The sequence below is a fragment of the Carassius gibelio genome, chromosome A7 (genome assembly GCF_023724105.1).
Source record: "Carassius gibelio isolate Cgi1373 ecotype wild population from Czech Republic chromosome A7, carGib1.2-hapl.c, whole genome shotgun sequence".
Classification (NCBI taxonomy): domain Eukaryota; kingdom Metazoa; phylum Chordata; class Actinopteri; order Cypriniformes; family Cyprinidae; genus Carassius; species Carassius gibelio.
Window position 1 is genome coordinate 1,721,421 of NC_068377.1, and position 26,392 is coordinate 1,747,812.

The 26,392-nt window shown below is 37.5% G+C and overlaps 1 protein-coding gene across 1 annotated transcript; it reads right to left on the reverse strand.

Annotated features, from left to right (window-relative positions):
- Positions 1 to 178: 178 nt before the first annotated feature.
- Positions 179 to 26,392, reverse strand: LOC128017629 (astrocytic phosphoprotein PEA-15-like). The gene is made up of 4 exons (XM_052603074.1): positions 26,138 to 26,392; positions 7,804 to 7,978; positions 5,938 to 6,093; positions 179 to 5,850 (listed from the first exon to the last, which is right to left on the reverse strand). Exons 2-4 carry the CDS (start codon positions 7,973 to 7,975, stop codon positions 5,786 to 5,788), a joined length of 393 nt encoding a protein of 130 aa, XP_052459034.1. The 5' UTR covers positions 7,976 to 7,978; positions 26,138 to 26,392; the 3' UTR covers positions 179 to 5,785.

The following is a 26,392-nucleotide window of genomic DNA, read 5'->3' on the forward strand; positions in this document are numbered from 1 at the left end:
GGCTGAGAGTAAAGAGTGCAACCTTGGTAGATTGCAATTTATTATTATTATAATTATTATTTTCAAGCCCAAAGAAATATAGTATTATCGTAAAAAAGTGTTACATCTTATATCATCACGTCATTTCATTGTGAACTTCATGTGAGAGCGAGGCAAAGAACAGACTCACACAGATCTGTAGGTTAGCAAATATATTTTAATATAGAATATAATATTTATATATTTATTGAAGCACAATGACAAAACGGCATCATTTCAGTTCAATCTATAAGAGAGAAGCCACATATATTTAACGAACATAACTTCATACTGAGTGTCCATCACATTGTTGCTGAAACAAGAAAGAAAGAAAGAAAGCAAAAATAATTACTGAAGAAATGCTAACAGTAATCTGCCCAAAGAGGTTTAACATTTAATGAGACTCAAACATCAGTCCAATCAACGAGAACATCAGCGATCTGCAAAACGGTTCAAGCCAAAAATGTCTTACGACACATCAATAAATAAATATGCAATGAACAAAAAATGAAAAAAAAACAAAGAAGTCCTTCATCAGAGTCTAAGACCGACCACTTCAGTATCTATTTTCTACTCGACTTCATCACAGCACTGTATCTCCAGCCCAAACACTGCACACAGCAGAACGTAGAGGGGGATAACTCTCTTAAACTATACTTATCACCAGAGTTATGAATAATTCAGTCTTAATAAGTCTCTGTTTTAAGCTTCTGCACAAACACAAATGGAGCTGGCACTTTGTCATGACATGAGAGCATGCTTTAGTCCTCAGTGTAAACGTGTAGCTCCAGCAGCTCTAACACAATCATTTAGCAAGTGCTTTATATCTTAGAGTCTAATGTATTTTCGTGCTACGAATGTGCATTAAATCATCCATATATGATAAGTCTCTGTATACGCCTTTCCATTTCTTCAGTAACATCAACTTGTCTAAAACGTTTATCATCAGTTACTCTACATTCTCTACAACATCTCTATATTTCCATCCGAATGGTTTGGGAATGTGAAGTCTAGAAATAAAAATGTTCTCAAATTTGTTGTAAACTTGCACTGCAAGATGAAGCAAGTGCTGGTGAATCTCACAAAAGAAGGGTGAAGAATAAGTCATTACTTCACCCTAAAAAAACTATTATTATTACTAATATATCAATTATTGATAATAAGAGTCCATGATTTTTACTAAATAACAATCAAAATATTTAAATTTCATCAAACTTGGGGCAAATGAAATAGGTTAGATTTGGAAATCTTCTCATTTCTTCCTGAGATTCACCGTGCAGTTATTTTACCATATTCACTTTCTGTGATCTAAGTATACATTGATCCACTACGAACCGTACTGTATTCCACCATCGTCGAAACCTCTCTCTTCACAATCTCAGTAACAGCATCACACCACATCAGCCGACGACGAGTGTTTCAATCTCTACGCAAACCGATTCCACGTTTCTCCGTCTCACACTCTGACGGAGAACTTCTAACGTGTGTTTAATGAATGATCCTTAAAGGTTTTCTTGCATTTACAGCCAGTGGCCTCTCATACCAACATCTCACAACATGACAACAACACGCTCAAAACAGTCATGTGCTGCGAAGCATTTCTAAGAAACAGAACAAGCATTTGGAACAACACGACAGTAAAAATACCAAAAAAAAAAGACAGTTTTGATGAAAATACATGTAAATTATACTGTAAAGTTATCAAAACAGAAGAGTACAGAAAAGGATCTTGAGCGCTACGATGAACCCAACAGAGCTGATCTGATCTGAGCATCACACTTACACTTACACTGATGAATGAACACCTACCGCTTGACCAGTTAGTACACAGTACACCAAAACAAGATACAGATGCATTTAATAAATTAATTAATAATAAACACTTTTATAAATCCACAATATATGTGTATGTACAACTTAAGAACTAAATGTAAAAAAGGAGAGAAAATCAGATTATGCAAAAGAAAATAAAGCCTATTGACAAATGAGCACATCCTTCCCCCAGTGTTATCAGTATGAAGCGAAGAACAAAAACAGTCATAAAAACCCAGAGGTATTTTGTGTGTTTTACAATATCCAGGTTTAAATGTGCTTCACAATCCTAAAGTATGCTTCGTTTTCTTTCTGCATTTCTTTTCTTATGTCTATTCTGAAGTGGAGATTTCGTGTGTGTGTGTTCATTTTTAGTTTGGCTGGTTTCAGTGTAACTAAACGTAGGATAAAACACCTCGAGATGTGATTCTGTTACGCCAATAGCGACAAATCTTCAGCATCAGCAGAAGCTTTTGCAGCATTATCAAGGCTGATATGTTTTAATACTCCGATTGACATCCGATTTGACAATAAAAATACATGATTATGCGTCTATGGCTTCGTTTGGCCGAACACATCGTAATACTTGCGTGTAGTGGTTTTTAACAATGTTGCAAACGTGTCAAGAGGAGACGCTTGTGCACAGTGCCCAATAATCTCTGCATAGAGGAAAGGAAGTGGCATTACACTAGAGTCTAAACTAAATCATCCTTAATCAGTCGAGCTCTGCATCATTTCCTGCTGCAACAGGAAATTCAATCCTTCGAAAAAGGAAACATGGAAAAGGGCAAGCAATGTTACTATGGCTTTTCCGATTTCTTCCAGTGGAGGCGCTGTGTTTTAGAAATACACCTGGTAAACTGATCTCGAGTGCAAAGCACAGTGCTGAACAGAGGTCCTTGATAGACACGAATCTACCGATCATAGACATGCACACAACACAAGATCGACAGAACAACATCTAATCGAGTGTGCGATGAAAACCACCGTGAATGACATGAGCACATCTGAAGCCCTTGGTTGCTGGTCTGGGGAAGTTATACGTTTCTACATCTGGTTGGTAAAACTAGCATAAGCCTAAAGAGAGCTGAACTAGAGTCAGGTATCACAGAGAATTCAGTCGGGACTGAGGATGCAAACGAACTAAACCAACCAACTACTATTAAACTAAGAGAGAAACAAAGCGATTCAAAAGCGATGAGCGTTTGGCCTTGTGTTCGGAAAGACTTACAATGTCACACACACCGCAAAACCCACAAGAGGATATCTGTACACAACCGAGAAACATCAGCACATCTACAACAACAACAACATAACGACACAATAAATAGCACAATGTACAATCTGTTTTTCGAAGGAATCGTTTGTGATGCGTCGTTTGAGAAATGACAAAAAAAATTAACATTCTGTCATTTACTCGCTCTCACGTTTGTTTTATTATTTCTGGGACTGAAAGAGGAGAGGTTTTGCATACAATGAAAGAGGATCGAGAGCCTGTCATGATTTTTTAGTCCTCTGATATCATACGAAAGATGACACAGACCAGAAAATAAGTCTTTATACACTGAAAGTAATAAACTCAACTCTGTTTCACATTGACGTACATTTAAAGAAAATTAAGCGGCAAGATGCCAAGTTTGACATCAGTGATACTAAATGCTATTTAACCGCGCACATCCGATGAGATGCACCACAATAAATATGCAGAAATGCAAATTAGATTTGTATGGAAGCTTGTTTGTGCCACCGAATAAATATATAAAAAATTTAATTGTGACTTTTCGATCTTATTATTCCAACGTTATTCTCGCAAATTTGAGAATGTATCTTGCAATTTCAAGTTATTAACTCATAAATCTGGTTTGTTTTCTGCCACGCCCTAAAACACGTTTATTTTTCTTTCTCAAATTAATTTTTTTTTCCTTAGAATTGCAAAAATTGCAAAATCAGAACTGAGAGACATAAACTCAGAACAGGTGCAAGTGTGCGATAAAAAAAGTCACAATTAACTTTAAAATATTTTAATAGGTTTTAATATTTAAATCCATGGCAGAAATAAGCTTCTATAGATTTGAGAGTTATAGACACACTTTTTGACGTCTGCATTCACTTTCACTGTATGGAAAGGAGCGTCTAGCACATTCTACAAAACATATTTTGTGAGCAAGCAAAGCATAGGTTTGGATCGAACATACAGGGTAAGTAAATGATAACAGAGCTGTTGTTTTTGGGCGGCTGCGAAAGAGATAAACTTGATCAATTCACCGATCTAAACCTTGACAGGACATGGTTCTTTAAAGTCCTCAGAAATCTAGAGTAACTTATGTTCAAGTTTAAAGGCCAAGATTGTTCACGACCAGAAACCACAAGCTACACAGTTCCAGATTCAGTGAAAGGTTTTGTTGAGGTTTTACAGCTCGTTTGCCACAATTTTAACAAAATCGCACAGCAGATTAATAGAGAGTAGGAGAAACAGCCTGTAACTGAACGCTGCATGCGGGCCTCATGCGTGGGTGGAAATACAGACGCGTAAAAACACGCATGGCATGTCCTCGATAACCGCTCCGGCTCCATCGCGTGAAAACAACAGTCTGCAGGGGCCAAGCACACAGTGATCAAGCGAATTTAGAGTCGTGTTTAAACAGTCTTTCAGCAGATGGTGCGAATAAAAGGCGAAGGAATATCACAATCACAATCATGATATTAATATTTGTAAACACAGGACAATCGTAATATGCTGTGTTAGGATGAAATATAGATACAAATAGATGTGCTGTTTGGATACACAATGTGATCCGTAGACTTTTGGCCACATATCGAGTGCTGCAGTGATTTAATTTATATATATTTATTTAATTTTGTAACAACATCTGTGGCATAAATATCCCTGTTTTAGTCGCAGCTGTTTCTTCCTCGCTATCAGTATATGTGATATCATCCTAATGTTTCACATGATGGCATACTGAGGCGTCTGAATCAACAATTCACAGCAGACATAGTCAAATTAAGTAATTTAAAGATAAAAATGAAATAAATACCTTCTATTTCATAATGCAAATATTGCAGAATGGAGCTAAAACTATACTTAACACATATTGTTTTTTGTTTGTTGTTGTTTTGGGGTTTTTTGTGTTCTAATCATCCATAGACAGTGTTTTTAGGCCCGTTATACATTTAATAATAGAAGATAAATGTCTAATTTTGTCTCCCACGCTAGTTTAACAGACTCCATATATATGCTGCTTTAGTGTGATACGAAACAATGATTATTATTATATAACTGATCATTTAATAAACTATAATTCCTAGAAATGTGACATACAGAAATATAAACAGCAATATCAGTTCTCTGCTAGGCAACTGCATACCCTGCAATAATGCATATAATTTCTAAAGAAGGCAAATATTGGCTTTCTAAGTGGCAATCTCACAAATTCAGAGATGGATTCTCTGTAACACTTTTAAATGTTGATGTGGGTCATGTTTTAAAGGGAATGTACCGACCTGGATTCTACCCACAATACTAACCAGGAGATAACTATGTCTAAAGGAACAGCGATCAGTGGCTAAACCAGTTTCTCTATTAGACACTAGTCACCACATTAACTGCAAACTCCTTTTTGCACTGCTCTGACCAACTTCTGATCCCATCAAGGGCGAGAATACGCTCTCTCTTGCACGTACACACTTCCACACAGGCGTCAGGAGACACAGATTTAGTTTTTCATTCCATACATAACCTGATGATCTGATCTGCAAGTATTTTTTGTCCATTTCTTTGTCTTTCGTTCAGTTTTCCGTGCGTTCCGTGGCGTGGGCGTGGCTTTAAAGCATCTTGATCTGATTGGCTGCTTGGCTTCTGTTCTGTGGGATGAGGAGGAGTGGGCGGGGCTTGGTGACGATGATGGGCAAGATGATGTGCCGGGAGGAGGAGCAGAGGTCATGAACTTTGACCTCATGCTTTTTTAGGGGGAGGAGCCAGTTTGATAATCTCATCTTCTGACGGCTGGCGAATGATATCTACGACAGCGAGGAGAGACATAAGGACAACCCTGTTACACATGACACTATTTCAATAAAGGACACAGAGACTGAACTCATTTGTACCCTTGTATTTCTTGGCCGAGGGGATGCGTGTGAGTTTGGTGTCGATCTCGTCGTCTTCGGAGATCTTCAGCACAGTCGTGCGGTACTCGATGACTCGAGTCAAGAGGTCCGGCCGCCGCGAGATCTCAAAGATGTGCTCTATGTAGTACAGGTTATCTGTGCAAGACAATCACAGAAACGTCTTATATATTAGATAACATACTTGTGCAATAAACTCAACTGTCAAGTAAATGAACGGAAAAGTCTGTCCTCATGCTGTTCCAAACACATCCAATGAGCTCTTGGAATATAAAATGTTTAACCATATTCTAATGCAGTGCCTCAAAACCCCCTTTTGACAAAGTGTGCTTAACTGTATCGAATGCACACTTTTAGTGCACTTCTAATCTTTAAAGTGTACTTGCAGATAATATAATACGAAATGAAATAAAAGATCACTTAAAAAGAGACAATTTCATTACTATTTTTCTAAACACACTCAAGTACACTTTTAAAAAGTTACTGTGTAATAAAGACAAATTAAGTTTTACCTTAAAGTACATTGTAAATCACTGTTTAAATACATCTAAAGTACTTGATTAAGATTTGAAATCTAGTGTAATCCAGTGTTACATTTATAGTTATTATATGTAAATGCTTCATCAACTTCATCATTACAAATATATTTAAATACATTACACTTTTTACTAGAAATGACATTAAAGTAAATTTTATTTGCTTGTCAGTACATTATATTAAACTATATTTCAAATGCAATACAAGTTATTATGAAATTGCATAAAAATATGAACTTAAGTCCTACTGTAGTGCGTTAGAACACTCTAATGTTTACCATATATTGTATTTAATATAAATTCTTCAATGCAGTTGACATATACAGTAGCTAAGTGTCCAAAAACTGTATATTAAGTTTACACTTACTCTAAGTATATTCTTGTAAAGTGTATTATTTCTGTAATATGTGTGATTTTGCTACATCTTGTTGTGTTCAACAAGAACATCATTGGTTCTTTCTTTTCTCGTGACCTATAACAGGATGTTTCAATATTTTAAATATTTATACAAACAATATGTGTGAGCCAGAGAGCATGGCGTTCCTAGGCCATTTTTAGGGGGGCTATAGTATATTACACAGCCCCCATGACATTTTGCAATCAGTTGAATAAACTGTACACAAATTTGTGATCGACTCAGTCCCCTTAAAATCTCATATGAAAACAGCCGCAGCCTTCGATCAATTCCTCCACCGTCAAAAAGGTTTGCATACTTAAGGAAAAGGGTTGTACTAGAAATGCAAATTCGTTTGTACAGTAAGCAGGTTAATCGCTAAACCCTTTTCTCAAATATTGCCAATTCAACAGAGAGAGAGAGAGAGAGAGAGAGAGAGATGAAAGTTGCGTGTAGGCACGTCTGTGCGTTACTCTTTTTTAGAGTGAGTTTACTTAAAAACAGCGATATTATCCTTTCGTTGCTGGAAAATATAATGTAGCAATTCAGTATTTAAACTGTTATTAACAAAAATAGTGGGCAGCGTTGACAAGTTTCTTTGCTCCTGGATGTGTGAGCTGCACAAGATCTGATGTGTGTGTATCAGTAAGCCGTGCATTAATAAAGAACGGTAATTAAAGTCTCTAATGCACTCCAGCACACACGTATGTGTGTATTGTAGGAGCTAAACAACATATGATAATGTGTGACGATATAGTAGAGCTGTCCCAACCCTTAGGGGAATATTTCACCCCTAACCCTAGACACTCTCAAGGGACAAGGGGAAGGTGTAGGAGGAGGGGTATAAAATAGAAATTGGATTGGGACTTAACACTTGATTACTTTGTGTTGACTGAATCGGTCCAGCGTCTTCCTCACCTTGTGCCAGTTTGTCATTCTTCTCCAGGTAACTGAACCAGTCTTTGGAGCAGGTGATGGCGTTGCTCTGGTCTTCGGGGATGTCGTCTTTACAGGCCGACTTCAGCTGCTCCAGGTCTTCATTAGTGATGTTCTCAGACAGATCACTCAACAGCGAGCTGTATTCAGACATCCTCTGGGGTGGGAAAATAAATAAAAGAAGACAGAATGAAAATATAAGAACACAAACATATTAAAAGGTTGAGTAATATCAGGAAACCCTAAACATGTATTTAAAATGTTTTAAAAAAGGCTACAATCATTTATATGGGTAGACTCACATGCATGTGTCTTAAGTTTTTGAGGTTTGTGTACCTTTTGAGTTTTTTCAGCAATTTTTATTTTATTTTATTTTAATTTGTTTATTTGATTACTTCTATAATCTTCATCTTATGTGAACTTGAAACACCTGAAGACTATATGCAACTTATATATATATATATATATATATAAAAATCTACTAAATTCAAAAACAAAACTAGTTTAATTTCCCCTATTAACAGATATTTGTTTGCGTTTTAAGCATTAACTCAATCAAGACCTCATGTTCAATTCACATCTCAAATAAATCCCAAAACACAGAGATGTGGCATGATACACCGCGAGCTCCACGCTCCATGGCAAACAAATCAGTCCCAACTCTTCGGCAGTCCCAGCCCACACGAGGACAGAGGTCTGAGGAAACTGTGCAGGATCCAGAGCCAAGATGGATGCCTCTGTGATTTTACAATACATTATTTGTGCTGCGGCAGCCGGTTTAACAGAGCAAACATTCAACATTCATCACTGCTAGAATACTGTGTGTGTGAGGGAAGAAATAGAAAGAGTGGGACACATACAAAGACATCCCACACACACACACTTATACAGATTTCACACTGCTGTTTATCTGCTGCAGTCCATAAAGCACACTGATCTGCTGCTGACCTCAATACAGCGCTGCAGTTACACCAGCCTCCAGCAGGGGGTCAGAAGAGACCCAGGGGATACAGAGAGAAGAACCATGCATAACAGCCCAGGTTAATTCAGTTTGACACATCTAGGGTCTGGAACAATGTGAATGAGATTTGGAGGAGGCAGTTTTCAAAGTAGCAAGGTAGGTTTTAGATTTTCAACACAACTCTTGATTTTGTCGGCAGTGTACTAAAATAAAAGGTTATTTTAGGGTTGGGGTTAGGGTAACAACTAAGTCAATGGATAATAAAAGTAACACTAAGCACTGTAAATAGTTCCTGTCTGTTATATTTTAAAAGCTGTGTCAATCAACAATCAATCTGGCATTTTAACACACATTCAGTCAGCAAACTTGTCTAGAATCAGCTCCAGCTGATTTAGTTTCAGAGTAAGGGCAGGCAGGCGGTGATTGAACACAGAAACTGAGAAAGAGTATCCCTCATTTCATTCAATACACAACAAAACAGTCATACATTTCTGGAGGTGCTTCAGAACGGGCAATTATCTCTCCTTTTATCACAAAACATCACACTGGCACGAGACGAAGCTTTGAGGAGGCTTTCAGCAACTCATCCGGTCCAGAGAGACATTCATTAAAACTACAGAGTCTACAGACGAACAAACCCAGAGCATCAGATCCGTACAACTCCAGACCAAGAGAAAGACATCTGTCACCAAACCCCGAAACAAGCTGGACACCAAACCAACCCACAGAAATAAAATAAAAAAACGAAATGATGCGTCTGGCTTTACAGTATGCTGTAAATGTGTTTGATTGTTGGATATGAGCACAGCGTCTGCAGTTTCTCTGACATTAGTGGGAAGGTTGAAAGGGTGATGTTTAATGATAGTGGAAACTAATGCAGTTAAAGCACTGTGTTACTCTCAGACAGTCACTGCTTTTAACAGACAGGCGGTATCTTCAGATACACATAATGCAGTGTTAATTTTGACACAAAATTTTAATTTAGTTTTAGCTTAGTCTTTTGACTATAATTCTTTTTAGTTTTAGTCAAGTTTTAGTCATCTGATTTGTTTTAATTTTAGTCTTATTTTAGTCGACTAAAATTGCTGGGTATTTTAGTCGACTAAAATAGGACTAAAATCAATAACAGATTTACTAGACAATTTTTTACAGCTGGTATAGGAAACAAACTTAACCAAAATATATAAAACACAAATTCAACTTTATTTCAACACAACTGTGTCTTTATTTCGATTCAAAAGCTTTTATGCAGCAACAAACACTGTCATGATGTAAACAATAACTAGCTGCCAATTGACCATCAATAAAAGAAAAATAAAGTTAGGTCCAGGACCTTAAAGCTTACAGCTGAGCTGAACAATAAGTGCATACATTTAAAGTAAATATTTAATAAGTTGGGTGGATAAAAAAAGTAACAAGATTTTATAAGGTATTCATTTGTCTGTATGTATAATGATAGGATGTGAACATTCATGTTTCACATGACTAATATAGAAATATTTGTGATATTGTCAACAAGTAGAACATTATAAAATACACTAAACATTAGTATTAATCAAATGTATTTATCATGATATTACGTATTAGTATTGTGCTCTCATCTAATTTGAAGAAGGGGCTATTTTACAGTACTTTTCAGTTCGTAATATTTAATACTACAACATCTACGCACTGCAGTCTTCCAGTTTTGCTTAGCTCAATAAACAAAAAGAACATCGTTGTGAAATTACATTTGAGAAAATGTCCGGGTGGCTCGTCTGTAAATGTCTTTTCAAATTGGTTGTGTTCTTGCCACGAATGAGCGCTCCGCGTGCTTTACGCTTTGTTTTGTTTTGTTTGTTGTCAAACGTGAAGTGAGCTGTGGACATTTTGTCGCTCTTTTAGACATCACCTCTTCGAATGCCGTGTTCCCGGGAGCTCATTTAAAAACTGAAAACCTTCGCTTCACGTCTCAATAAGTCAGGCTCGGATTGGTTCTCTTCTCTCACGCAATCTCGCCTGTTCCGTTTTGCCGGTTCTTTTGCTCATTCCTCGCATCTCTCAGTCAGAAGCTTTGTTCAGTGTTGTGTTTGTGTGTGTGTGCATACAGTGTATTTATTTGTGTGTGAGTGTGTCTGTATTTGTGTGTGTGTGTGTGTGTGTGTGTGTGTGTGTGTGTGTGTGTGTGTGTGTGTGTGTGTGTTTGCGTGTGTGTATTGACATGTTTATAAGCGAGCGTGATGTTTTCCCAGAAACAGCTCCATCCAGCTGAAGAGGAAGAGTTAAACAGAGATGGGAAGCAAGAGGAGAGATAGTCAAAGATGTTTGAACCGGAGCAGGATTTTAATTGTGTTCTTCTCCCTCCATCAGCCATCTGCTGTGCTCCTGAAGCCGCTGGAAGACGGGTCTTATTTAGGTGAAAAAGTGCTTATTAAGGCACTCATTTCTACACAAAACACACACACACCTCTAAATCAGGCATATTCACATGCACGCACACACACACACACAGACACACAGCATAGAGGAATATCTAACTGTCTTAAAGGGATAATTCACCCACAATCAAATCTTCTGTCATTTTTTACTCAAACAAACCCATGTCGTTCCTGAACCCGCAAAAAAAAAAAAAAAAAAAAAAAAAGAAATTCTATGGGATTTGAAGCAAAAAAAAAAATCACTCCAATGATCTAAAATATCATCCTTGGTTTTCCACTTTTAAATTACACTTGCAACAATATGATATTTTTTTGCACTGATAAGGTATCTGCATTCAATCCAGTTTATTAGTGCTGGTTGGATGCTATATACGGTTAAATTTTTAATTTCTAATTCTGTGTATTTATTAAATTATATTAATTTATTGTTTTATTCATTCAATCATTTATTTGTTTGTTTATTTTAAAAGGAAATTAAATTAAGAAAGTAACTAATTAAATTTGCATGGGTGTCATGAATTATTACAAATTTGAATGATTTAATAGTTTTTTTATTTATTTAATATTTACATTGATTTTAACAACTGTATATATTAAAATTAATTTAAAAAGGAAAAATAAATTTTATTATTATCGTATAGTGTTTATTTATGAATGATTCATCCATGCATTTTTTATTTAATTTTTTTGACAACGCTTTATTTCCCAGTGTCCTTGTTACATGCACTTTCTATGGTTATAAGAGTAAATTATGCATAATTGCATTCTAACTAACCCTAAACAAAACCCTATTATAAATGGATGTAGATAATTAATATTAATCAGCACTTAAATGTGTAAATACACTGTATTAAGGAAACCTCAAAATAACGTTTTATTGTGACAGACCAATCTGTGCAGATTTCCAGGTAAAGCCAAAGATCGCATCTGTGTCTGTGCTTGTAAACAGCAGGAATAGTGATTGTTGGCAGAGGAAAGGGGGGAAAAGCATAAAGAGTCGTTTCCGTCTTTCTGCTGTTTTTTCCGCTGCCCTGCCGAGCCCAGCGAGGAAGTGACATCACGGTAATGGCAGGAAGTGAGGCCGGTTGGCCGCTCGCAGCTGGGTCTGCATGACAACCAGACTCTTTACAGTGTAAGTGAATAAGCAGAGCGGCGCGAGATGGGAGGAAATTCGCCTCCACTTCCTTCACCACGGGAATGCATGCATCTGCAGCGCTCGTTTGCCTTGTTTGACCTCTGACCTCTGGAGTAACGCATGTGTCCTGCATGCGTGCTTTCAGCAGAGAGTAAATGCATTCATTTCGGCCTACGGTCTGGCCTCATGCATTACAGAGCGCTGGAATGCATCACTACGACACACACACACACACTGAAACACGGACTGGACTCAACACACACACACACACAGAGCGATGATCTGAGTGTTCGGATCATGACTCAGGATTTCTGGAAACTAACAGTATGAAACAAACTCCTCGCAGAGATGCAGTGCTTTGATAACAAGCCTGTGATTTCAGCCATGTGTGAACCTGAGAGAATCAAAGAGTCCAGTCGCACTGATTTCATTTAATCTCTATAGAATTATTGTATTATTTTTGATATAATCAGATAGCACAGATATACAAAATAAACAATGTTTACATTTTTTCAAGTTTGTAGGTGTCCAGGTACAGAAACTGAATAGTCAAATGTAAAATGCATGGTATAGTCTTTACTGTATGAATTAAATATAAATTATTTCTTGTTAAAACTACAAAGCGAAAAAGAGTTTTCCGTTGAGTTTTTTCAGGTCTTCTGTTTGAATGCTTTAAACTGTTTTCAATGTTTAAATTGACAAGACTTAAAAAATCAATGGGCGATTGATAAGCTTTCGTGACGAGGCGCATGTCGTCTTTTTCCGCTGGTCTCAGGCAGCCGGTTGAAATCACCGCCCCCTCCTCTCTCTCCAAACCACTTTACTAGAGATATGCTCCTCGCCTGTTTTTATGAAGGTACGATACTTCTCGTATCTCGCGATGCTTTGTTGTCATACACCGAACAGTCTGCGCTGCAAACACATCTTGGGTTTGTGGTGATGTTGTTGTGCGCACTAGGGAACGTGTATCCACCATACGTCATCACATCGATATATCATTGATATCGTGATATGACACTTTTCTTTATCATGTAATAAATTATATCAGTATTATCATGGACTGCATATGGCACACCCCTATGGACTAGTGACTGTGAATGTTGAAGCTCATTGAGACAAAATCTGAAGTCTCTGTGTGTGTGTGTGTGTGTGTGTGTGAGAGAGAGAGAGAGAGAGAGAGAGAGAGAGAGAGAACATATTTTGGTTGCTCATTGTTTAACGGAGCGTTTAACTTGATGCTGACAGGAAGTGACCCATTGACCTTTTCCGACTTTGAATGAAAAAGCTTGTGTTTATTCCATTTCTGAGTGTGTGTGTGTGTGTGGGGGGGGGGGGGGGCGTTCACATCTCTGCATGTATGTGTGTGTGTTACCAGAAAAGACAAGCAATAATAGAAAATAATAGGATTTGTATGAGAGTATTTTTGTATTTATTTATAATAATCTGATAGTTGTGTGTGCATTCATTCATATATCTATACGTGTGTGTGGTGTGTGTGTGGTGTGTACTTGTGTGTGCGTGTGCATGCGTGTGTGTGTGTGTGTGTGTGTGTGTGTGTGTGTGTGTGTGCGTGCGTGTGTGTGTGTGTGCGTGCGTGTGTGTGTGTGTGTGTGTGGTGTGTGCGTGTGCATGCGTGTGTTTGTGTGTGTGGTGTGTGCGTGTGTGTGTGCGTATATGATGATTTACTGCTCAAGAAACATTTCTGATTACCAATGTTGAAAACAGTTGGGCTGCTCAATATATTTTTTTTTTTTCTTATTGTGTGATATCCTATTTTTTCAGTTCAACAATGAATATAAAGTGTAAAAGAACAGCATTTATTTAAATTATGTCACTTTTGATCAATTGAATGCATTCTTGATGAATAAAAGTTTACATTTCTTGCTTACTAATTTTAATAAACATAATATTATGATTTGTGCACTGTCCTCTGAAACTGCACATGTGGAAATCCTGTGTATTTTTTTTTTTTTTTTTTTTTTTTTTTTTTTTCTGAAGAGAAACATCTGAGAAAGAGAGACGCCATTTGCTCTCCATTCCATTCAAGCGATTGTGAAATGAAAGCGCTCTGATTGGTCGAGCATCTCTCGCTCTACGAGCCTGAGTCCACATGTTCACAAACACGGGGGGTTACACTCTGCCTGTTGCTAGGTTACAGTCTCACGGCTGAAAGGCAAGTGTTGTTATGGTGACATCAGCCATGTGGAAGGTGAATGAAGTTTGGATGGTGGCGTACACACACACACACACACACACACACACACACACACACGCCTCTCTGTCCTTGAGGAACACATCATCACAGGCTGAAGGTGCAGTCGCCATGCCGATACGTGACAGGCAGCTGCAAACAACATGATCGAGACTGTGGGAATGTGTGAGATGAGTGAAAGCATGTGTGTGTGTGTGTGTGTGTGTGTGTGGACTGGGGCCATGTGGAGGGGGAAGGGGTGTTTAGAGTTTAGTCACGGGAAGAGGAGACAAAACACACACACACACACTCACACTCACACACACTTTTGGAAATGTGATGGAACTGGGCAGACATACATGGGATCCTTACACTCGGTGCATAGACCTCCTCTGTTTCACACACACACACACACACACACACACACACACACACACACACACACACACACACACACACACTAAAGAACAGCAGACAAAAGCAGTCTGTGTGTGTGTGACAGGCTGTTCTAAGAGGACAATCAGTTAGTTTAAATGTGTGTGTGTTTGTGTCAGACAAAAGACAAAAAAAAAAAAAAATGTAATTCTTAACAAAGGTTTTTTGTTGTTGTTGTTTTCGTATAACCTGGGGTGTGTTAGCCAACTACGGTCACAAGTTCTGTCGTTACCCAAATAGTTCAACGATTTTGTGTTTCCCGAAACCATAGTTCAAATGAACATTCGCAAACAGCGTCGCAAACTCACGTGGTAGGAACTACAGCTCTCCACCTGTGTTTAGAAGCATAGTTTCCTGATAGCAAGGGATATTGGCTTAAATAGATATGCTCTTTGGCACAGTAAGCAAGTTAACATTCAGTGCAATCTATATATTACATTATGTCTAACTATAACTATATTTTAATCTGTGTATGTTTGAGTGTGCTCTAAAAGCGCAGTTTTTGAAGAGTGCGCATGTGCACAAATACTTAAGCGAACCCCGGAGTATGACATAAGAGGCAACCCACGATGAATCAAACATCAAATAAAGCAAATGACAGGGAACAAAACATAGTAAACTAATCATCAGGTGCCATGTTCAACACAGCAGCATCTTAGAGATGTCTAATGGGTTAAATAGCAGAAGTTATTCCTCCACCACATGCATGTGACGTCATTAACAATGGGCCAATGTTGTTGAGCTAATGTGGTTCAAAAGACAGCGATGCGACCGTGTTTGGGAAACAGTCGTAACTAGCTAGTTCATTTCAACATCAATGCATCGAACTATGGTGGTTAATCAGTGAGTTACGTCGTTGTAGACACTGGGGGGCTTGGAATACCAAAGATGAGACACTTGATAACATATTAATTACAAATAAATAAAATGTACTAAAGTTTCAATTAAATACAATTCACTGATTAACTGAACTTGCAATTTTTACCCACTTAAGTATAGGACTTAAGTCCATATTTTTATGCAATTTCATAATAACGTCTATTGAAGTATTATTGAATGTGCTGACAAGCTTATTATAAACTAAAATATACCTTACTGTCATTTATATTGAAAATTGTGTGACAAGTATTTAGAAATGTTTGTAATTTCACATTAGTCATGATTGTGTTGCAATTTAGAAAATTTAAAATGCAGTAACTTTAGTGAATAACACACCAGAGTTAAAGTGATAATCAAGTGCTTTACATGTTAGTCAACACATCAAAATAAATGTACAAATTTATAAACACATTAAATAAACAAACTGATTAAAAAGTCAAAAATGTTATTTGATGTCATGCACCTTTTAAAAAGTCTACTTAAGTGTGTTACAAAGTCATAAAAGTGTCGCTCTTTAAGTCACTTAAGCGGCCTTTTATTTCATTATTATTTCATTATTGTATATATATATATATATATATATATATATATATATATATATATATATATATATATATATATATACACAACATTATTGTATATATATAATACATACATACATATATATATTAAAGTGCACAGTCACTACATTTAAGCACACTTAATTCACTGAGCAAAAGATACAGTCCTGCTGAATGATACCAGTGAGTTTTGTATAAGCAAACATCAGTCGCCTTGCCTTGAGAAAGAGCTGGTTCAGATCAGTCATCTCCAGCGTAATGTCAGGTCCTGCTTTCATTCAGAGCTGATGACTCACTGAACAGATGTCTCCGTGCTTTCCAGAAACCTAAACTGTGGCATCTGGTTTTATAAGGAAAGCTGAATTAAATAAACTTACCGTATTATCCCTAGCTGTGGCTGTTTAATGAATGTCATTACCGATGTTTTGTGATATTTTGTAAAGTATAAATGGCTTGAATTCATCGAGTCATTTCTGTCCATGTGACACAGAAAGCGATGCGGCATATTCGAGGAGAAAGCTTTTAGTTCATTAACGCTGAAAATATCACAGCACCTCAGGGAGAGCAAGAGAGTCGCTCACACTCGGAGTGTGTGTGTGTGTGTGCGGGAGAGAGAAAGAGATCAAAAGACAAAGAAAGAAATGAGAGCGAGTGAAGGTGTGAGTGCTGGTGAGAGTGAAGATCTTCTCACATCTGTCTCGCTCATCCCTCTTCCTGCCTTCTGTATGTGGGTCAGAAAGAGACTGAACAACAGCACATTTACATCTCAGTGGAGACAGTGAACAGATCACCTCAAACAGACACGTCAACAAAACATCACTTTCACAGATGGATTGACAGGCTAACACGGTCAACAAGAAGTCTGACAACTAACTAGTGTGGACAGCTATGTAGTTCAATATCTGTGTTTGCTAGTTTGTTTACAAGAAACACGACAGACCAGGGTCTGACAAAAATGGACCATGGCATCTGTAAAGGCATTGTTCACCCAAACTGGAAAATTAGCCCATGATTTACTCACCCTCAAGGCATGCTAGATGTATATGACTTTCTTCTTTCAGACGAATACAATCCGAGTTATAATTAAAAAAAAAAAAATGTCCTGGAAGTGAATCGATGTGATCATGTAAGAAAGCATATTATGGGTTATAAGGTTTTAATCTGTTAACCATACCCCCCATTATCGGACTCACAGCTGAAAGTGCCCAACCTAAATTAAAATTGTAACAGTTGCTTACTTCAGTGTCTTACACACATAATTTCGGTGTATTTGGAAAGAAAAACCTTTGGGCCATAGTTGATAAAGCTAAAAAATATAAAAAGTTATAGACACTGAAGTGCCTTGAAAAATATCGTACCACACTGATATAAAAGTACATGAAATCAGTCCTGGAGCAGACTAGAAAAGTAACGCATTGAAAGTCACATGTCTCATTTTTATTAGTTTATATTTCAAATCTGAAGAAGATACCATGAAAAATTATTCCTGCAACCATTTTTATGATACTTTGTCTATCCCCCCTCCCATATAAACAAATATTTACCAACTGTATTGAAGAGTCACTATTTTAGTCATTAAACAATACCACTGCATAGTTTTTATTTATTTATTTATTTTTATTATAAAACACTAGACAGAAACTTCATCATATAAGAGATTTTTTTGAGCACTAGAAAAATACAATAAGAATAATTTGAGTGATAAAAATAAATAAGAGAAATAAAAAAGATTTAATTATGTATGCTAATATATACAGTACATCCTGCGATTGCTATAAATGCAGCATTTACAATGATTTCTGCTCATATAGTCAATTATCATGTGTTGATGTGCTGATGGCCAGGTATAGAGATGGTAATCATACAAATGCGCCATAAAGTCAATGATCACACTCTATTCATATACACAACGTTCACATTGATGGCTGTGATCATACAGTAATAGTGTGCTGATTTGTGCTCAAACAGAAGGTAATCATGCAGATACAGGCACATAAAACATATAACATATATGAAAAATGTTGAAAAATAAAAAAATAAAGAAAAAATATAATTATCATCCATATCACAATGTTATTGCTTCATTGGACTAAATGTGCTCTATTTCGTTCAGTGGACCCTTGCCTTCCTAACTAAACTGGGATTTTCAGCTGTGGATGTGTTTATGACTCGTTATTATAATGAATCTGGTATGTACTGCATGGGCTTAGGCCCAACTTTCAAAAAAATAGACAGGTCCAGGTCAGTTCAGTTTAGCACATTTACGGGTCTCTTGGGGTTCGGGAATTATTGAATTGTAGACCTCTACTTGGAAGAGCCAAGACGTTTTTTAATATAACTTGGATTTGATTCATCTGAAAGTAGAAAGTCATGCACCTAGTATGCCTTGAGGGTGAGTAAATCATGGGTTTATTTTCCCTTTTGTGTGAACTAATCCTTTAACACATAGTTGTTGAAACAAACATTGTGAAAATGGAGTGTGCTCAATTGTACTGAATGTGCACTTGTAGTGTACTTAAAATCTTTAAAAAATTATATTTAAAAAAATTGCATATAATATAAAGTAAAAAGTGCATGTGTGATGATGATGATGATGATGATGATATAAAACGCTCTAAAACACATTTGTTGGATTGACAAGCTGACTAGGAAGTGAGATCGAGACAGTTTTATCAGGTACAGCGCTTGTGTTCTGACACTTTTAAACACAGGTGTTAATGAGAGACACAAATAATCCAAAGACTGAGGTGTTTCATTTACAGTTTCTGATTTCAGGTTAAAATGGCAGTCGAGCGTTACTGAGGGTGGAGGTCAAACCACTGCAGTGCACATTGATAACAAAATACAATGGCTCTTTTTGGATTTCAATACTAGCTAAGTATTTAATTCAGAACAGCCATAATTGTTGAAACTTTAAAGGCAGATTTCCTCAGTCTTTTTCTCTCGTCTCCGCTGTTTCTCCAGTCTGGACCTTCATCTTCTGTTCATTTCTCAATCTCTTTGTCTCTCTGTCCCTCCTCCATCCTGGCAGCAGATATTTTGGAGGCTGTTTCAGTTTTTCTTTTTTACTGTACACACACACACACACACTCCCACACACATACATAAGTCAATTTTATGATTGATTTTTTTTTTCCTCATTAGGAAGCTGCTGCATTTCATCTGATGATCCATACCGTATCTCCAGCCAATCACACCTACCCACGGCCCACAGAGTTACACTCATACACAGCGAGAGTCACTGCAGTACACACACTGCAAACAGTGATGTAAGGCATTGGGCAAAAACAAAAAAAAACAAAAAAACCTTCAAATCCATATTTTTGCCAAACCCTGGCTGCACACAACAATATTTGCTCATGCCTCATGAGACTTAAAGTAATATGACTAAGATATTAATTTAGTTTCTACAATAACTTTTCTTAATTTGTTTTAACTTAATTTGTTAAAAGGCATTTGATTCCTAAAGGCAAAGCTAAATTATTATTTAATTTAATATTACATAAAGATATAAAGCAATGCACTACTGTCTAACTAAGTTAAATGTAGATCATTTACCTTTTTTGTGTGTTGGTTTGATATTTATGTGTGATAAATGTTACAACTCTTTAATAAAGTCTGTGAACAAACCTTGATGTTGGCTTGGAAAAGCCTAGTGTGAAATGTAAAATAGTTAAAAACGATGGATGGATGGATGGATGGATGGATGGATGGATGGATGGAGGGAGGGATTGGTTGATGGATGGATGGATGGAAGGATGGATGGATGGATGGAGGGAGGAAGGGATTGGTTGATGGATGGATGGATGGATCGAAGGAGGGAGGGAGGAAGGGGGGATGGATGGATGGAGGGATGAATAGAGGGAGGGATTGGTGGATGGATGGATTAATGGATGGAGGGAGGGAGGGAGGGAGGGAGGAAGGTGGGATAGATAGATAGATAGATAGATAGATAGATAGATAGATAGATAGATAGATAGATAGATAGATAGATAGATAGATAGATACCTGTATTGATGATAACCGTGATATTCAAAGCAATAATTACTTTGATAAGTACAGGATTCATAATGTCTTTTGCAGCTTAATATTCACAGACACTAGTCCATGCTTTGATTCAAGTGTACTGACCTACGTTTGATTTATTTGTCCAAAATGTGGCATATTCTGTCCGCGTTAGGCAATAGCAATCCCGTTTTTATGACTGGATTCTATGAACCAGACTATTTTTCTGCATCGCGGAAATTATAGGGCCGTGTGTCTCAGAAGAAATCATTTAAATCTGTATGTGGATGTGTGAAATATTCATAGGTAATCCCCTTTGTAATCTTTAAAAATTTCATAAGTAACTGTAATTGAATTACTCATTTTTTTCTTAGTAACTGTAACTGATTAGTTACATTTATTTTTTAATTAAATTACGTAACGCCGTTACATGTAACTAGCTATATATTTTACTGCAAATATCTTAAAAACTGTATCTTTAATACAATAATGTTAACAAATTATATCTAATTGTTAAGCGTGACCATTAATATTTATTAATCATACTGTTGAACTTGACAGTATTTTCTCTGTTATTTCATAGGAGCATAGGATAGATAGATCAATTTATGTTGGTTGAATTGTGATAGCATATGTTTTAGTACATTGCTAGCATTATTTAACAAATCACAAGCATGTGGCAAGCATCTTAGTTACATATTGCTAACATTTTAATACACTGCTATCCTGATTTAACATTATGTTATGTTTTTTTGCACATAATTAGCAAGTTGCTAGCATGTCTCTACCACATTTTAGCATGCCACTAGCACGTTTTGGCACATTGCTAGCAGAATTTAACATGTTTAAACACATCACCAGCATGTTTCTAGCATGTCTCTACCACATTTTAGCAAGCTGCTAGCATGTATTTTTTTATATTTAGAATATTTAACTATGTTGCTAACATGATATAACAGGTTGTTAGCATATTCGAACACATCACTGGCATGTTTATAGCATACTTAACATTTTGTAACATGTTGCTAACAAATAATGTAACATGTTTCAATTTCAAAGCTCTAAGTGAAGTTTGAGTTGGATTTTTTTTTTTTTTTGTCTCAGAACAATAATAATATTATTAATAATGAAAATAATACGTTTAAATTACAGAACAGTACATCTCAAGCCAGCAGAATAATTAATAACATGCATGATGCGACTCCAACTGTTCATGTGTTTGAGCGTAATCATGTAAATCTGAATGAGCGCAGGCCAGATCCCGTAGAGGACACTACTGCGTGTCCTGATGGCTCTCTGTGACTCAGCTCCACTCTTGGGGATTGTGGGTAATGTAGTTTGCGTGGGAGTGGTGTGCCGTTCAGTCAGATGGTTTGTAGGCTGATGGTTTCACACACCTCAGGGTTCATGCTGAGATATCAGAGGCTCAGATGTCATGCTGCTTTATAGCTTAGACATCACAGCGAGTGTGTGTCAGGACAGAGACCGTCATTACGCATGGGCCTATAAACACTAACAGTGCCACACACATGCACACAATATGAGTGTGTCATTCATAATCTCTGTGTGTTTATTTTGGTCACTGTCCATCATTTAAAGGCTTTTTGTTTCTATTAAGAGAGTAAATGCATTCTGAATACTCTTACCATCATTTACAATTAGATTATTTTGGTAGGATTAAAAATTATTTTGATGCATTTTTGCATCCCTGGTTCCTGCCTTTATGCTGTCATGGAATAATGTGATAAATCAACAAAAGGTGATATTTTTGGATCAGTAGCTTTAGGGACAGTCACAATCTTCAGACTAAAGATCAATTCATCCGCACATCATCAGAACATGACATCATCGGGGTACAGGAAAGTCGTTGCCATGACAACCATCATCCACTTCAGCCAATCACAGCAGCCGTGTAGTTAAAATGAAAGCTAACACTACCACAGTATCATCAGGCCATTTGATCAAAGCATAAATGGACAGATCACATAAATAAATGCTTTCATTCATGTCAACCTCAAAAAAAGATTTTCGTATATATATATATATATATATATATATATATATATACACTAAGTACTTTTTTAATAATAGTCCTGTAACAATTTCCAGCATCTAATGAATTTGGGAGACAATTAGCTCAATCTGACGTCAGAGTGATTTCAAAAGGTTTTGTGACCTGAAGCTCTCACGCTTTTCACGCTCTTTTCTAAAAGATGGCTAAAAATAAAAATCATCAGCAGAACTGGCCGAGAAAAACACCAGAAAACTCTGTTCCATGAAACAATAGAAATATCTGTGCGCCGCATTTCATGAACGAACAAATGAAAGATCACTTTATGATATTCTGTAAACAAATTAATGGAAAGATCACTTCAGTATTCTGTAAATTATTAACTGGAAAGATTGTGCTGTAAACAGATCAACAGAACAGAATCAGCTCACTCTACTCTCTAAGCTGATAAATAGACGCTTATATTTTTATTTGTTTCCAAATAAAACAGCGGGCGGTGCATCATGTTGCCTTAATAACTCCTACTGCAACACCCACCATTGCTCAAAACACACACACACACACACACGCACACACACACACTGGGTCTTGGCAGATGCTCTCAGCAACACCACAATTTGAGAGCAGAAGTCTAAAGTGAATCAGGTCTTATCAAATCCAATTATCCCCAGCGAAACATTTCATTTGGCTGAAGATGGAGTGAATTATGAGAGGTGCTGTGTGTGTGTGTGTACCTGTGAGTGTCTCAGTGTGTGTGTGTGTGTGTGTGTGTACCTGTGAGTGTCTCAGTGTGTGTGTGTGTGTGTGTGTGTGTACCTGTGAGTGTCTCAGTGTGTGTGTGTGTGTGTGTGTGTGTGTGTGTGTGTACCTGTGAGTGTCTCAGTGTGTGTGTGTGTGTGTGTGTGTGTGTGTGTACCTGTGAGTGTCTCAGTGTGTGTGTGTGTGTGTGTGGGTGTGTGTGTACCTGTGAGTGTCTCAGTGTGTGTGTGTGTGTGTGTGTGTGTGTGTACCTGTGAGTGTCTCAGTGTGTGTGTGTGAACCTGTGAGTGTCTCAGTGTGTGTGTGTGTGTGTGTGTGTGTGTGTGTGTACCTGTGAGTGTCTCAGTGCGTGTGTGTGTGAGAGAGAGAGAAACCGCAGAGGGCAGATTGCTTGGCCGCTCAGCAGCTGTTAGTCCACAGAGTTTTGTTTATAATCCTCTGATCCGTTTGCATCAAAGCAACTTCTTAAATAATATTCTGAATTAATATATCTCATACGTTAGCAAAACACACGGTTCACATGGATCTCAGGACACAAGTCTGAAAATGATTGTTACTGCAGACATCTCTAATGTTTCACAGCTGTTTTCCAGACCCTTCACTCTCTCTGTCCCTCAGTAAAACGAGCGTTCAACCTCCGCCGAACCTGCTCAGACCATCACAGCCTTCAACAAACTACTTCTGCACAATATAAAACAACACTTTTCTTGTCCTTCTCTTCCACTTTTCTGCACTTTTAGCTTCTGTATTACTCCAGCTGCTCTGAAACAACTTGTGATGTTTCTCTTTTATATAAATGGCTGAATTATATTGTCGGCATTGTATTTATCTGCTATATAATGCAGGAAATATTAAATATGACAAAAGAGGATAATTAGGAGGCCCATTACATGAATCACATAAACCGACCAGAAAAGAACACAATTATTTCTTTCTCTCTAATGTAACAAATAACATGCACTAGCTTAATACTAATGTGCCATTCATTTGAAATCTTTTATTTGGCATAATAACTCACAATAATAATGTCACAATGTCGATGACAACTACATGTTTCATCTTTTATATAAATAGCGCTCCACAAAATATATACATAGAAGATATATGCAACAGTCCCTCTGAGAAGTTATGAAGTGCATATTATAATTTTCCACTGTGCATTTGACACTGACAAAGATATTTGGCATGTCCTGACTTTTCCTGTTTAGAAACTCATGCTCACCAGTAATGTGTGTCTGAATAAAGAGCTAACCAACCAGCTCCTCATATTAAACTGATCCCATCCAAACACTATGAAGAGCGACTGAAAGAAAGCTTGTTCTTCACCAGTCCGTTTAAAACAAAAAGCATCCACACAGAGAGATTCAGCTCGACCTTGTGAGTGAGACCGGAGCGGATGTAAAATTGCACGGTCATTATATCATCAGGAGATGACTGAACTGCACGAGTAAGATTCACTGTACCAGAGAGGGCCAAACACACACACACACACACACACACACCAAACCTGAAACCCCAAATGGACCTTATGTAACAGAGACTTGTCCTCATCAAACGCTCTGTTTCCGTCCCATGTCGTACAGCATTACTCCAACGTGTCCAGAGTTAGGTGACCAAACCTTGCAGCAATGACAGCCTTTTAAAAACGTGAGTGTAATAGTCAGGATAGTGAGGAGAAGAGCAGACGCCTCAGGCGCTCCTGTCAGATATCAAGGAAAAGCAGCAAACACCCAGAGACAGCGGCGAAGATTAGAAATGTTACACCGATTACAAAACCGCTGCATATAAAGAAACACCAATGGTTTAGATTTTCCCAAAGAGATGAATGTGCACCAAAAACCATGTATGAAGTATAGAGTTCAAAATTGTAAATCTTGAGAAGGATCTTGCTGTTTTAAGAGTGCATGGGTAGTTAGATTTCACTATTTGCATTCAAATTATTATCATTATTATTTTATATTTCTCCCAGAAAACATGCAACTCACATCACGACCGAACAGCTGAGAACCGCTGCTTTAGATGATCTGCCATTTTAATGTTTGGCTTGTAATTTGATTCTTTGAGTCTTTTGTGAAGTCTGTCAGGACAGGAAGAAAGCAGTGTGCTGAGGGTTTGGCTTGTTAATGGTCTAAAGTTTCTGATAAACACGGTTCCCAGCTCCGTTCTTGGCCAGAAAACAATGCCAGCCTGAAACACTCTTTACACACAAGGACACAGAGAGAGGTGTTTCTGCTGAGCTGCGTCCTTCCCTTACCACAGGAAAAACACCAATCAATATATGAGAGAGAAGAGCAGAAACCATCCGCCAGGTGCACACACACACACACACACACACACACACACACACCTGTCTGACTGCCAGGGTCTGAATCTGCTCATCCCACTGCACGCTTGGATCTGGTTTAACTTTGTTCAGGCGAGAGGTTAAAAGAAAAGAGGGCTGTGAGAGGAAGAGGGAAGCGCTACAGTCCAACAGGAAGAGGTTTGTGTGTGAGGTTGCTCTGGTGGAGAGGAATTTCATGCATTGCCTACATTTCGTATCACTTACATTATGCAACTCCTATGGTTGAATTAACAGAAAAACAATGCAGGAAAAACGAGCCCTTACCGAGACACACTGCACAGTTTTAGTAAAAAAAAAAAAAAAATCTGAAACTGGGAATCCAGTCATTAAATAAACACTGGTGCTTCTGTGACGTAAAACAATACCAAAGGCGTTCAGATTCCGTCCCGGCTATAATTCAAGAAATATTTTAATACGGCGCACATTCCACCAAACCCCGGACTGATGAACCGAAACCAAAACAACAGATAGATAGATAGATAGATAGATAGATAGATAGATAGATAGATAGATAGATAGATAGATAGATAGATAGATAGATAGATAGATAGATAGATAGATAGTATTGTAGACTGTAATGCGCGCTCCAGATGTTTTAGTGTGTATATGAGGGACTTACTCCGCGCGCCGCTGATCCAGCGATGATGATGATGAAGATGATGAAGATGATGCTCCCGGTGTTGGTGATGGATGACCCGCTGTACGCTTTGGTCAAGCAAATACAAAGTCCAGTTCACCACAAACACAGATCGGTCAAAACATCAGCGTCGAAAGCGTCAAGAGTTGATGAAGTCAGTGCGGTGCTGAACACTGAGAGTCTCGCCGGTGTGAGGACGGAAACGCCTTTTCCTCCCTATAACCCCCTCCTCCCTCT

Bases quoted from the DNA above. Each gene is read 5' to 3' on its own strand.
- LOC128017629 (XM_052603074.1), bottom strand. From the start codon at position 7,975: ATGTCTGAATACAGCTCGCTGTTGAGTGATCTGTCTGAGAACATCACT. The intron at 6,094-7,803 runs GTGAGGAAGACG...TGTCTTGCACAG, and splicing joins GAATGACAAACTGGCACAAG to ATAACCTGTACTACATAGAG. The intron at 5,851-5,937 runs GTACAAATGAGT...TCGCTGTCGTAG, and splicing joins CTCGGCCAAGAAATACAAGG to ATATCATTCGCCAGCCGTCA.